The sequence below is a fragment of the Myotis lucifugus genome, unplaced genomic scaffold (assembly GCF_000147115.1).
Source record: "Myotis lucifugus unplaced genomic scaffold, Myoluc2.0 scaffold_54, whole genome shotgun sequence".
NCBI lineage: Eukaryota > Metazoa > Chordata > Mammalia > Chiroptera > Vespertilionidae > Myotis > Myotis lucifugus.
Genome location: NW_005871102.1, coordinates 452,109 through 466,907, shown reverse-complemented (window position 1 = coordinate 466,907; position 14,799 = coordinate 452,109). Strand labels below are relative to the sequence as shown.

At 48.6% G+C, this 14,799-nt stretch overlaps 1 protein-coding gene and 1 long non-coding RNA gene across 2 annotated transcripts in view; both read right to left on the bottom strand.

The window, feature by feature from the left end:
- Positions 1–5,442: 5,442 nt before the first annotated feature.
- The window catches only part of CUNH1orf105 (chromosome unknown C1orf105 homolog), a 30,508-nt gene continuing 21,151 nt past the window's right edge, over positions 5,443–14,799 (bottom strand). Inside the window, exon 6 of the mRNA XM_014456011.2 lies at positions 5,443–5,890. Coding sequence (XP_014311497.1) covers positions 5,589–5,890 — 302 coding nt within the window. The 3' untranslated portion in view covers positions 5,443–5,588. The remainder of the gene's footprint in view (positions 5,891–14,799) is intronic.
- LOC111826090 lies at positions 8,309–10,853 on the bottom strand. Its single transcript, XR_002829331.1, has 3 exons — positions 10,439–10,853; positions 10,223–10,285; positions 8,309–9,251 (listed from the first exon to the last, which is right to left on the bottom strand). It is a non-coding gene; the product is annotated as an uncharacterized LOC111826090 (long non-coding RNA).

Below are 14,799 nucleotides of genomic sequence, written 5' to 3'. Positions count from 1 at the left end.
TTCCGAGGGACAACGTGGAAAAGTGGCTTTAAGCTCCAGTTAGTTGCCTGGAAGAGACAGACATCTACAGACTTGGACGGAATGGGAATTGGGATGGGCCCTAGAAGAGGAAGCTGCAGTGCAGCGACGGCACTTCAGACCAAGAGCTCCAGCTGGCTCACTATCGGGATGAAGACACTCTCACTGCCTCTGTCTTGATTTCCCTACTTGTGTAAGGGAGATGATTCACAGCTTCCGTGAACCTGCCTCACAGAAGCATCAGGACGATGAATAATGCAGCATATCAACATGCTTTGAGACTTTGAAAGATGCCTGGTGTAAGTGCTGGGTATGATTTTGTCATCATTCTTATCTTCTCACCTTATCATTGCAGAAAATCATGCTTGGAGAGGTTGGCCATTTTGACATCAATTTTTGGCCAACTTCTCCCACCCTTATTTCCACACTGATGGGCATGAAGCCAGGGTAACCTGTCGGCTCTGTCTTCCTCATAGACCACGAGCTTCCTGCGCTTTGATTCCCTGCTCGCCTCTGCCCGCTGCATGCTCTTCCTCTTCTCCATTTTCCTAAATCCAGTCCTTTTCTCAAGGTCTAACTCACCTTTTCCTCCCCTCTCTGGGGTGCCCTTCCTTTCTTATTCAGCACTGTCTTAGCCAGGCTTCTCCAGAGAAACACAACCTGTATGGAAAGAGAGGTGATGAGGGACCAGCTCATGCGATGCTGGGGCATGAGAAGTTGAACGATCTGTTGTCTGCAAGTTGGAGGCTGAGGAAGCCAGTGGTGGAGTTCTAGTCCAAACCCAAATGCCTGTCAACCAGGGAGCCAATGATGTAAGTTCAAGTCCAAGTTCAAAGGGCTGAGAACCAGAAGCACAGATGTCTGAGGGCAGGAGCAAATAAAGGTCTCAGCTCAAAGAAGCCTCCCTCAGGTCCGGGTCCAGGTAACAATGGCTCCTTATATCCTTGCCAGGGTTTTTTAGACTGTCCAATAGGGGAAAACATGATTTTTTTTTTTTACATATATTTAAGTTTAGATTGGCTTCTAACAAGGAAACAAGACACACACTGTTCAGAGGCCAAGAGCTACAAGCCTGAGCATTCACTGCCCAGCGCTGGAGTTGACCCGTGGTGGGTATTCCCATTTTAGAAAGCATCGGCAGTCATCGTGGGTCCCGCGCCCACCTCAAGCGTGAACAGAGTCGCACAACGAGTCAGCCCCTCTGTGAAGGGCTGACCCAACTTTCCTCTTCTGTAGAATGGGTATGAGAGTCCTGGCTTGCTCTCTACATCACCGCATCTTTAGGAGGAGGAGATCTGACCCCACCTATTAAACACCGTGCAGTCCTTACAAAGAGGCAATGTCCTTTTCCTCAGTGACACTGCTGCTCGATCACCTGTCAGGAGAGGTCATGTGGCAGGTGGGGTGAGCTGGCCATTTCCTATGCAGCTTGGCAGTGCCCGCAACCTCCCCAGGGAGGCCTGTGTGCTTTTAACTTCCTTCCCCCAGAGAAATACAGAAGGCAGTCCTCCCTTCCCTCTGAAAATATCCAGGAGGAAAGCCTGCTAGGGAAGGGTGGGCAGGTGGGGGAGAGGCCGGTTACCCCCGTCCACCCAGCCTCTTAGCTAAAATCTCTCACGGAGGGGCAGGCCCCGCCCGCAGGCCACGAGGTCCTGATCCCAGCCAGTTTCCTCCTGAGCCCAGAAGCAGCAAGGCCTGAGCCAAACTCCTGGAGCCAGGGCAGCCCTGCTGGTGCCTCCTGAGCTGTTGCTTCCGTCAGTCAGTGCAACACAGCTGGCGGGTTGGACTCTGATACCTGTCTCAGGATGCTCCTGGCAAAGGACCGCATGTGTCATTGCCACCTGACTCTGACGAACAGGCCGTGGGTATCAAACTCCAGGCCAGAGGATGATGTGGCCGAGGCAGCATGGGCAGTGGGCAGTGTCTCTCCCCACGCTCCCCTCCCCACTGTCCCTCTCCTTTTCTCCTGTGCTGTTGACACAAACTCAGCAAAGAGACAGAATGGCAGGTGGGGCCTGCTCTGGTCCCACAAGGCCCGGATCCTAACCCCAGCTCCTCCACTTGGGGAGCTGTTTGTCCTTAGGCAAATTATTTAATTTCCCCGTGCTTCAAGATCCTTAAATCCATCTATAATACAAAGATGAAAAAATGATACCTACTCCAAGACCTAGGAGAATTAAAAGAGTGAACACATGCAAAACAAAACAAACAAAAAAACCCGAAAACCCAGGCCTGACTCAGGGTAGGTGCTTAGTATTAAGTAATAAGAAGGATCCCTTCAGCCCTCTGTCAGCCGCTCCACACCAAGTCAGGGAGAAAGCGTTAAAAAATATGAAGTTGCCAAAGAATGCAGCCAGTTCCCCATCCCCAGCGCGGGCCACCTCTTCCCGATCCTTTTGTAACTGCCTCTGGGAAAACCCAGGACCCACACTGACATTGCAGCTTTCCCACCTGGCCCAGCTTTTAAAGCTACAGTGGCCTCAGTTATACATACCCCTTCCCTGCCTCCCCCATACCCCACAGGTACACTCTCCAAGGACAGAATTCATTTAGTCTCTTTCTAGCTTTTCTGGCCCTTGAACTCTACTTTTAGCAAATTTGGGGGGATATCAATAATCACCACCAAAACCCAAGTCCCAAATCCATGTTCTCCGTCTGAGACCTACTATTTCAGAAAACTGAAGCCTCCACGCGATGTGGTCATGAGGCCAAATTAATTCACATTTTTGTTCATCCGCTTCTTCAGAGGATTGTTTCCTAAACTGCTGGAGGGAGTGCTGGAGAAGGTGAGACCCCAGAGAGTCCCACTGCCCCCTGCTCCCGGACAAAAGAGGGAGGGAGGCGGGGCTTCCAGGAGCCCCTCTGGGCCAGCCCTCTGCTGAGCCCTTTCTAAACCTCTGTCCCCAAGTTGGATGAGGGATCTCTGTTCTTACATAATGTGGTGGGGACGACGAGGAGTAAGGAAGATGGCAGGGATGAGAGAGCTGAGTAGGGAGTCCACAGTGTGCCTCGGACCACCTGGGGGGCTCCCCAACACAGGGCATCGAGTCTCACCCCAGAGTCTCAGATTCAGGAGAGCAGGATGGGGCCTGAGAATTGGCATGTTTTGAGAACCATTGGTTTACCCAAACCAAAGGAATTCTCCTGCTTCTCTCTAGCAACCCAAAGTCCCTCCTGGTTCCTTCTTGCTCCTTAATTCTTCCATGGAGCAGAGCCACTGCCTTCAGGAGGTCAGGCTCTGGGGTCAGACTGCCTGGGTCTGAATCTTGGCCTCATTTGATCAGCTGTGTGATCCTGGCCATGTTACTTAACCTCTATGGCCCAGAGTCCTCACATTAATAACGGCTAACATTTTCTGAGCACTTACTATATTATATGCCGGGTGCAGCTCTTGTGTACTTAACTATTTATCTGTTAAATCCTGACAAGACTATGAGGTAAGTGCCACTATTCTCCCCAATTTACAGATGAGGAAACTGAGGTGCAGAAAAGGATAATAATTGTAAACACCTCATAAGGTCATTGATGGATTCAATGAGATAACCCATGTCAATCATCTGACCATCTAAGACTGTTACTTTTACTGTGGAAACAAGACAGGTCTTGAGAATTCTAAGGATTTGCCTAAGAGAATTAACCATCCGGCTTCCTCTGGACCCTACAGAAAAGATGCAAATCACATTCCACGTTTTGTCCCACATTTAAGTCCTCCCATGAGAGATGGACTCCCCTTTCTGAGTTTCTGTCCCCAGAGAGCTGTCACAGTTCTCAGGGCCTGGGGGCACATGGGGTGGAGCAGAGGGAGCTGGGGAAGGGGAGGGGCGGGAGGAGGAATCTGCGGGAAAGCTGTGGTGTGTGTGCCTGGGTAAGCAGGAGTCCCGATGAGACCTGACAGGGAAGCTCTGCAGAACACAGACAGTTTGCAAGCTCACTAGACCAGAGAGGAGAGAAACGAAGAGGAGAGAGAATGCTGAGCCCCTGAGCTGCGCCAGCACATCCCTTGTGACTGACACTAGTGGCTCCTGGCCTTGGGTTTTCTACCAGAGCTGGAGGGCAGGGGGTGGAAACCTGGTTTTGCTTTTCCTGACCTCCATACATGTTAAGATTTCTTTCCACAGCTCAGGGCAGGGGGCTTTTGTTAAACCTAGGCTCAATGTGAATACTAATTGGTATAATCACCATCATCGAAGGCAGTGGAAAGCTGGTGATCAAACCTTCAGTGCTTTGCAGCTATAAGTCAAATATTCTGAGATGCAAGGACCCATTAGTCAGCTCGAACTGTGCGCTTGGTCACCTCCCAGCAGTTACACTGGCTCTTGAACCTCCTCTCTGTCCCCACAGGCTGCCCTGTCTTTGGATCGGCTAATACCTACCAATCCTTAGGATACAGCTCCCCTGGACTGATCCTTGACTTCCTTTCCCAACCCTGCTCCTCACCAAGGCTGGATTAGGAGCCCACCCTTGGTAACTACAGACTTTCTCATAACCCTAGTTCTTATCACACTGTGGCCCGATGGCTTGCTCACTTGCCTGCCTTCTTCCTTCAACACCAGGGCATAAGCATCATATTCACCTTTGATTTCCCAGTGCTGAGCACAGCACCAGGCTGACAGTAGTTGATCATGAAATATTTACAGGTGGGTGTTTTGTGCATGCCCACCCCCTCCTTGCCAAGCTAAATGGAGGGGGAAGCTCCCCAAGTGAAGGCCTGATTCCTAGACTCAAGAACAATGGCAGGAAGTGTTAGCTTGGTGAGTGGTAAACACTGGGGTGAGACGTTTTGCCGAGAGCCAGCTTCATCTGGTGATGAATTGATTGGGTTTCGAGCAAACAAGAGGTGCCTGCCCAGTGTATGAACTGGTTCCAGAGAGGAGAGAAGAATGAGAGGTGTGCCTGAGCTGAGACAAAAGAACACAGGCTTACACAAGAGGCCTCACTGTCCAGTTCCATGCTTGCTAGTTCCTCCTGTGATTACAATTCTGATAAGGTAAGCAGGTGTTAACGTAAGAAACGTTCAAACCTGTAAAGAATTTTTGTGCGTTTATTTGAGCCAAACTGTCAATAATTGCCAGGAAGCAGAATCTCAATGCATTGAGACAATGCTCCAGAGAATGGTGATTTTTCACCTGTTTTTATAAATTACCATGGAAGGTGGAGACTGTAAGTGGGTCACATGAAATCCATCGGTGATAGATTAGGGAGGAGGGAGAAAGCAAAGTGGGGAAACCTCTGGGATTGGATAAAAAGTAAAATGATAGACACATGCATCTTTTACATAGGTGGGTACAGGATAGTTACCAGTCAACAATGAACAAGATAACAATAACAATGAGGGGATTTGTGGTCTCCCCCTGGCACACTGGTTGTGCCCTGAGGGGTCTGGAGAAAGGTAAGCTACAAGTCACCCTGACTTTCCAAAGGTATGTTATCTAGATGCAAAAAGACAATAGGCTCAGTTAAAATCAAAATTGATCTTTGTCAGGGAAGATACTGGCCTAAGACATGACCACCCACCAGAGACTGCTTTTTAATTAAAAAGTTTTCATTTCACACCATCCTTTGTGGTTACTTTAGGTCTCTGGGTTTGCAAGGCCGCCATGCAGGCCTTCCCTGAGGAAGTCCGGTTGGCGTGTGGCACACAGGTGGCCGGAAGACCAGCTCCGGCGAGTCTTTCCCAAGCTGCTGAGGGGCTGGGAGTGCCCACTTCTCAATCCTGGTAAGGACAGACTTTCTCTTCTACTCCAGGCAGTTGTTTCCACATATGTACCCTTGGTCATCAAGGAAACCAGGATAAGAAGGTATTTGGGAGAGAGAACGTACACTTCTCGACAGATACCTATGAGGTCGTCTGATAGGTCAGTAGGGTCCTTTTCTGTATGAGAGAGGAAATGGAGAGGATGTTCAGGGCCTGGGGAGGCAGATAGTCTGGTGGCAGGTGGGGTGAGGGGGAGGGGAGAGAGGCGGTTTGCTGATCTATGTGTACTTGCTACAGAAGGTCTCCATATGCTGATTCTGGGGACTCCTCCTCTCTGGCCACAGCCTGATGGGCTTTGTATTCTTACTTCATTGCTTTTGTGTGTGTCCAGCCTTCTAAGGATGAATATATGCTCCCCAAGGGCAGGGTACAGATTTTGGTGTTTCCTCTGAATTTTAGCACAGTTCTGGGGACTTGGGGTGGAGCAAGGAGGAGAGGCAATACTTGTTGACATGACGAATAAAAACCAAGAGAGTCAATGGCACAAAGCCCCTGCCCTGTCCATCGTCTCCCCAATCCAAGAGCAGTGCCCCGAAATTTAGTCCCCTGGTTTTATTTGGCTTTATAAACTTCTACGGTAAAGTCTGTGCAAAACTTCTGAGGGCTGAATACACTGAACACACTTGGTACTGCCCTGCCTGCGAGCACGGAGAGCCAGGAATGTCCTGCCACAAGTACCAGTATCCCCGGGTTGACTCCTGCTGGTCACGAGAGCTGATAGTTAATTTTTTAGAAATTTTGTGAGCTTGTTGTTAAGCCACTGGTGGCTTGAAGGTGGCCTTGCTGGGAATATTTGCACCACAGAAATTGTCAAATGCTATAAATCAGAGCTTTGAAAACTAAAAAAAAAAAAAAAGGTCATGATTCCTTCACCGAACATGTATTATATATTGCATTGCATTCACACATTATTAGGCATCTACTAAACGACAGGCCCCGTAGCAGGGACAAGAGCTGTAATGATCAGTGGTGCGTGACCTCTGAACCAGAGGGACCTCATTAACTTTGAGAAGCTTCCTGACCATGCTTCTGCCTGTTGCTAAGTCAGGGAAAAGCTTTGTGTCTATTCTCACTTGAGACTGAAATATGCTGCAGTCTCTTCCACTTGCCATAATCAAACCTCTTACGAAATGTATTTCAGCAGCTTGTAACTCATTCGTCTCAAAGCAAAGCCACACTAAATGGCAGAAAAACCAAGCCCCTGATTCGTTCGGAATATTTTTCTTCCTCTTCCTGTTGTCCTAACCCTTACTCTGGGCCTTGGGGGTCATTCCCCTGGGTAACTTGGGGAGTTTGCTTTTGCTAGGGCCTGCCAGTTGGCTGGCCACACGTTCATCGGGTTTCATAAATGCTAATCATAATTTTTTATTTTTAAATCTTGTTCAAATATATGATTTTCTCATTAGCTTGCCCCTGATCCAGTTTTAGTTCCAGAGCTCTGTGTCCAGGACGAGGAATTCCGAAGGGGAAAAGAGGCTGTCCATCATCTCCCCTAGTCCTGCTGCTGGCTGGAGCTTGCTGTTGGCTGGAGCTCGCGTGTGCCCTCCTGGTCCCACCTCTGATGCCCAGCGACTCAGGGCTATCACTTCCCCAATCAGTGTGTAGTGGGAGGGCCTTTCCACCCACTGGAGCACTGACAGGCCCCCGAGGATTCTTGGAAAAGTAAAGGCAATTGGTTATTACTTATTCATCTTCAGCCTGGAAAAACCTGACTCCGTGAAGCTCAGAATTTCCTGCTGAGGATCAGAGTCGGTGCAGGTAACAGCATCAAAGACCTGGGTCACGGGTCACCGGAGAATGTGGCTCCACCATTACCTTAGGGAACTTGAACGTGGAAAATAATAAGGGCGAGAATCCAGGCCCCCATCGTGAGGGTGCAGGAGGAGTGGGTGGAGAGGTGAGGGACTCGCAGATTTCTTCTATGTATTTCTCTTTCTGGCAGGCTTCAGTTCTTCCCTTCCCTGATTCTTATAGGAAACGTCATTGTTGAGCCTCCTCTGAGATTCCAAGCATTCTGGGGGACACCTGCTCTGTGTACGCTGGAGAACAACATGCCACCCCCTCCCACCCCACCCCCAAGGATCAGAGAGTCCCTGGGAAGAACGGGAAGGAAGGAATGTCAGATGCCTGTGTTGGGGATTGTGACTAGTTGAGAGCTTGTGGGAGGGGCCCCAGATCCCAGCGCCAGCGGGGCATGTTAGAGGGAGCTTCCTAAAAGAGGCGGTGGTAGGGACAAATGGGTATTCTGCAGGTGAGTGAGTGGGAAAAGGGTATTTCCAGCCAAAGAAAGAGAACATGCACAGAGAGGTAAGAGAACAAGGTCCTTCAAAGGGCTCTAAGTAATGCTGGAGCTCAGGGGTGGTCCTGGAGGAGAGGCAGGAGATGAGAGTGGACGCCAACCCGGAATGCTTTAGAAGCTAGGCTTAACGACTTGCAATTCAGGGAAAACGAGCCGCCACTGAAGTATTCTACGCAGGAGAATGGCCTTATTGGAACTGTGATTTAGAAAGCATTTAAAAACAATAATAGCAGGATTAGTTGATATTTATTGAGCACTTATTATGCACCAGGCATATTTGAGCACTTTTCTTGACAGGATGCATTTAGTTTTGGGTGTAAGGTGTAGGTCAGGGTGTGACCCATCGCTGACCCCAGCCACTCTGCCCTTGGCCACTAAGCTATGAACACCCCTGCTGTTGTCATGTCTCAGAAACAAATGTTACTTCTTCTTGCTTATCTGTTCCTTGTTGCTTCTCAGTTTGAAGCTGGTCTGCTCCAGCAATTCTCAGGCACAAACAAGAGGTGTGGCTTTGTGAACAGCCCCAGATCTCAACTATTTACAAATCAGAAAGAGGCACAGAGAACTCCAAGCGGCTGCCTGGGTCTTCGGGGAAGATTGCCGCACAGTTCCCTTCCTCCCAGTCCTGGGAACCCACAGAAATCCCTATCCTGGCCTTGGCTTCTGGATCCCAGAATGTCTCTCCTTTTCTCAATTTCACTCGAAACCCCTTTTCTCTCTCTCTCTCACTTGGAGCCAATTGCTTGGAATCAAATTCCTAGGAGCACATTTAAGAAAAATCAACCCAGGGTTAAAAGAGGGAGAATTTAAAAATGAAAGGGATTTCTTTCATTCCTCGAGGGCAAATCTTGTGCCTTAAGAAAGTCCCAGACTGAACATAACCCGAGACATGCCTGTCAATGTCAAATGTTTATTCAATCAATCAACACACATTTACCGAGCTGCTGTGTGCCAGGAACGGTGCTGGCTAGATGCAGGGAGATGTCTAAGTGGCAGAGTCTTCCTTCACGCCTAATGGTGGGACTCAGCGTCAGTCACGGTACTCTTACAATGTCGCTGTTTGTGGTCCTCACCTCCCTGAACACCTCCATCTCCTCGGTGACTCTCGCCAATCTGTCTCTTGACCTTCGGGAAACCCTGAGGCACTCCTTCCCCGGAAATGTCCCCACACTGGACACTCTAGTCGGAGCGAGGAGAGAGGGCTCCTGATGCGGGCCATCCGGCTGGGCCAGGTGTCACCACACATTCCTCCCTCCTCCTTTCCCACGTGACTCACAGGTGACTAGGCACACTCAGGCCTGTTGGGGGTGAAGGGATTCAGAACAGGTCTCCCCAGGAGGGGCTCCCTTGGCAGGGGAATTATTTTGAGCCGAAGGCAATGGAGACCTGTGGGCTCAGAAGAAGTGTCTGCTCCTCCCTTAACTGCCTCGCAGTATTTAAACGGAGGGACTTCCCCACAAGAAGGGTTATTACCAGAGATAACTTTCAACCACTGATCTACATGGCAGGACAAGCATAGAATTACTCCCCGTCTGCTCTTCTTACCACCCTGCAGGAGGCTGTGGCCCCTCTGAAGCCTGACCCCCTCCTTGGCTCAGAATGTCATGTGGACCTCACTTTCCCCTTCTGTCTCTGAACCTCTCATATATGTGGGTCTCTCTCTTGTGTATATGAGGTCCCCATACATAACATATGTAATTAAATTTGGTTATTTTTGTCTTATTAATCTGTCTCATGACTATTTAATTATTAGAACAGCAGAAAAAACCTAGAAGAGTAGAGAAAACATTTCTTCCTTCCCAAGGGAGTTACTGGGCTGTGGCCATGAGGGGAAAAATCACTATTACTTTAAGCATTGAAAACAGATATATCTCTAAAAGAAATGCCAACCCTTTGGAGGATTTCTGAAAAGCCCAGCTATGTGACCATAAGCCAACTCCATCCCTACCCCAACCATACGAATTCCTGCTTGGGAAGGTGTGAGTTCTAAAGATCAGTTGTCATGGAAACAAAGCTAGGGCACCAATAGCTCATTCCGTCTCATACGGCCTCTCCAAGGAGGCGCTGATCTGGGGAAACACTGGACAGACACGGCCATGGAGCAAAAGGGACAGTCTGGGGTCAGTGGGTCCCAGATCAAAAAGCTTTACCCTCTTGGTATTTCTCAGGAGATATTGTCTTGCTTGTTCGTGGATGGACGAAGGCATGGAGAGCTGCGAGGAAGTGAGGTTTGGAGTTAATTTTGTATTAACTCCATGACCAATACTCTTCTCCTGTTTTTTCTTTTTCTTTTTCTTTTCTTTCTCCCCATCTACTCTGCTTACTCCCCACTTCGTCCTGCTCAAGCACAATAGAATCACACTGACCTCTTTTCCAGACTCTCAAGAGTGGACAAACCAGTTTCTCAGCGATCACCTTCACCTCCAGTCATCACTGACTCCAGGGGACAGGCCAACCCGAACTGGAGAGACAGGATGTGCCTTGGACCAAGCACAGGGAGCAGCCTTCTCAAAGAGAGATGCCAATTTCAGCTGCTCCTGGGACAGCACCTCACTCAGACTTCCTGAGGCTGTGACTGACAACAGCATTTTTGTGTTGTCCAACAGTGGCTGACGCCTTGATTTACAGGTATCAAGGTTTAGTCATCTCGGTCCGACACAGTACCAGGCCATCGTGAGTATATGTGGCACTGCCAGCTCAGCTTCACTACTTCCTTTGAAAGCTGTCTCTCTCTCCTCCCACCATCTCATCCTTGGGGAGTTCTTATGCAGCCCCACCCCGGTGGTCATAACTGATGGCATCATGACAAGGTAGGGTTCCAAGTTGGGCGAGGTGACTTGGCCTGGAGTTTGGGGCTTGGAAACACAGCGGCCAAAAGCTACAAGCCATAAAGCTTAGCAGACACCAGTGCCGGGTTTTCCACCAGGTGGAAACAGACAGTCTGCTGCAGGAAAAGGGGAAAGACAACACCCAGGGAGAAGGAAACAGATGAGAATGAATCTTCACCAAGCCAGGTCCCTGCTCCAATGCTTCCTGGGTCTGCAGCATCCCTGCCATCCTGCGGCCTGGTTGCTCTGGGAGAAAACCCAGCATCCTTTGAGTGCACTTGCATTTTTTAAAGATATAAATTCAGTTTCCATCACTTGCCACCAAAAGGATCCTGACTCTTCTCTGGCACTGAGCAGCACTTTGCAAATGTTTGCTGAATGACGAATGCGAGTGTTTCAGTGTCCAAATTCAGAATAGCAAAAGGCTGGAAGATTGGGCAAGGCCACTTGGTTTATCCCTCATTCTCAGGGCAGACCCCCAGGTACTTTAGCCAAGGGCAGGGGGCTCGTATTTTTAAAGCCCTCCTGGGAGAAGGTTTTATAAAATGTCTCTTGGTTACTTAACAAAGGAGAGGAGAGGAGAGGAGAGGAGAGGAGAGGAGAGGAGAGGAGAGGAGAGGAGAGGAGAGGAGAGGAGAGGACAGAGACTGGGCAAACATGACATTTTCAATCTCGTCTTCTTTGAAGCCTTCCTGCATCCCACTCTCAGCCTTGAAGATCACCTCATTTTCAATCTTTAATCTTTCACCTCTTTCCATTTTTCATGTCACTAAAATTTACTTTTATTTCCCAACCTTTTTTGTTTGTTTGTTTTGGTTAATAGCATCACATACATCATTGTCCCTGATGATAAGCTTTATCACTTTTCCAGAGAATTAGGCAGCTCAGCCACGAGGGGTAGGTGTATGATGTACATTCTCTCATCCAGCAAACATTTATAAGAGCCGTGCATATGGTAGGTACTATGCTAAGAGCTGTGTATAGAAACATTGCAGCTAGCTGCTCAGAGAAAATAAGACACTTCAATCCTAGTCGAGACCTGATATGGAATTCCGTTTGTCTGAAATTGAAATCATTAAAGCCATTGTCCTTATTTTCTTCATTGATTCATTCATTATTCACTCACTGAACAAATATTTTTTCAGTTTCTGTTTGGGGCTGGATACTGCTCTGGCCATGGACTTACAGAGTTGAATAAGGTCCCTATATTCTAGTGGGAGAAGACAGAAAAAAAAGCAAGCTGACAATTAACTATCATTCCAGGCAGTATCAGATAGTGATAGTTGCTAAGATAAAAGAAGCAGAATAAAGGGTTAAGCATCCTGGGTTGTGGGTAGGTTATTATAGATGAGGAAGTGGCATTTAAAAAGAGACCTGACTTATGCAAAAGGTTCAGTCGTGCAAATTTCTGATATAATAGCAGCCTTCCTGCCAGATGGCCTGAGGGGTTGGACTAGATGGTCTCTGGGGTTCCTTCTAGTAGAAAAACCTAGAATTCTACCACCCCACCTAGTTCCTGTTTTACAACAGTCTGTATGGTTCCTCTCGAAACCTTTGCCAGCATCCGTAACTTCCAATTACGTTGCCCAGAATTAGTGTCTAGGAAGCTTGTCAGTAAGTAGGACTCGTGGCTCCAGCAACTTCTCTTCATATCTGTAGGTGCCCCCGTCATAATTAATCAAAGCGACCATCCAGCCCTTTCATGTCAGGAAGGGCCAAAGATGCCTGGCTCAGACAAGTTCCAATCTTCCAGGGAAAAAGAAATGGCTCTTCGCACTGAATGAGCATCCTGAGGCCGTGGTCAACGTGCTATGTAAACCATAATTTCTCCACCTGTAACCTTGGGGTGGTCGCAACAGACAAAATATTCTGCTCAGGATTTAAACTCATGGGAAAGAGACTAGAGTCTAAATCCCTCCGCAGTGAAGTCTAACGGATGCTCTCTGGTTGCCTCAGAAAGTACTGATTTTAATTGTTGCTAGAATAGGTGGGCCACCCCAGGGGCCTTGCAGACCTCGGTTCGAGGATTTTCTTTGCTTCTGGCGGTCACCCTGACACCAATTCACATTGAGCCTGAAAGGGCCACACTACCAGCGTGAACTTAGACCACGTGTATGAGTGCCAGCTTGTCGTTCCAATTCTCATACCAGTTTTTTTCACCCTCTCTCCACCGGGGCCAAGACCAAGAGGAGCAAAATGTTTTGGCTCTTTCTCTGTGTGGGATGGGCTTACTAGTATTTCTTGTTTACCTCTGTAGCCCTTTGATGTCTCAGCTTTGTGGAAGGGTTTCTCATTAGATCCCTCATCTCGGGCATTATTTTTTCTTTATTAGCACATAGAGTAATAGTACATGAAGGCACATTCGTGTGGGTATAGTAATCCAGTCATTAGTAAGAAAGCCGAGCACTGTGAGAAAGGGGCTGTGGAACGAGGGTGCCACATTAGGGGAGAAAGCTGCTGAAAAGAATGTGGCAACAAATGAAAAGACTAGTTCACAACCTGCAGTCAGTCAGAAAACGGTAAGACTCTGATGTGACTGATAGGACATTATCATGATTTGGCTGCAGAGCCATCTGGAGTCTGATTATCTGGGGAAGAGATATGACATCAGCAAGACCTTATACATCAAAGGCTGAACCACAGCCAGGACAGTGGCTCCAAGGGTGCACTAAGTGTAACTACAGTTCAATGTGTGTGGCCCAAGTTCCCTCCCTGGAAGACAGAGTGTCTGGGGCCCTTGCCCACCATTTGCTTATCCTTTATCCCCCCTACTAGATGCAGGTTCCATGAAGGGCAGGAGCCTTGGCTTTCTTCATTACTAGCGTCTTCCCAGCGCCTCCCCATAGTACCTGACTCCTACGAGGGCTTAACAAATATGTGTGCAGAGAATGAGTAGGAGATGGGCCACTGTTGGCCTTGTCTCTGGTGTTCTAGGGGCTCAGGCCTGAGTTTGCAGCACGAGAGAGGTTCAGTGACCAGGCCCAAAGCAGAGAGTCGAAGGTTCAGAGATTGTGGAAGTGGGAGGCAAGCTGTAAAGCCAGGTGGGTCAGGAAGGAGGGCAGCTGGTGTTTGGGAAGGGCTGGGCTTTCACCACAGACACCAGGCTTCCAAGATGCTGAACTCCTGCCCTTGACATTTCCAAGGACCTCCTTCCCCCTCCACAAATACCTCCACATCCCTCCCCACTGCTGCACTCCCCGCCTTGTTAGGACTGTGGTTGCCAATCAAAACACCAGGGCCACCCCCTAGCCAGTGTTGCTCAGTGGATAGATCGTCAGCCTGTGGACTGAAGGGTCCCAGGTTCGATCCCAGTCAAGGGCACATGCCCGGGTTTTGGGCTCTATCCCCAATGGGGCATGCAGGAGGCAGCCAATCAATGATGCTCTCTCTTTATTTATTTATATATATATATATATATATATATATATATATATATATATATATATATAATTTTTTTTTTATTGATTTTTTACAGAGAGGAAAGGAGAGAGATAGAGAGTCAGAAACATCAATCAGCTGCCTCCTGCACATCTCCCACTGGGGATGTGCCCGCAACCCAGGCACATGCCCTTGACCAGAATCGAACCCGGGACCCTTCAGTCCGCAAGCCGACGCTCTATCCACTGAGCCAAACCGGTTTCGGCTGCTCTCTCTTTATTGATGTTTCTATCTTCTCTCCCTCTCCTTTCTTCTCTGAAATCAATTAAAAAATATTAAAAAAAAAACAAATAAACAAAAATACCCACCAGGGCTAACAGGTATAAGGCTTGTTCACTGTCTTTGCCAAGCACTTGGGTGTACTCTGCCTTCCTCCCCTCTACCACCCACATCCCAAACCCTGTCTATCTCAGTGGGCAAGTTTCATGCCAGGACCTGGCTCCCACTGGTCCCTCCCTACC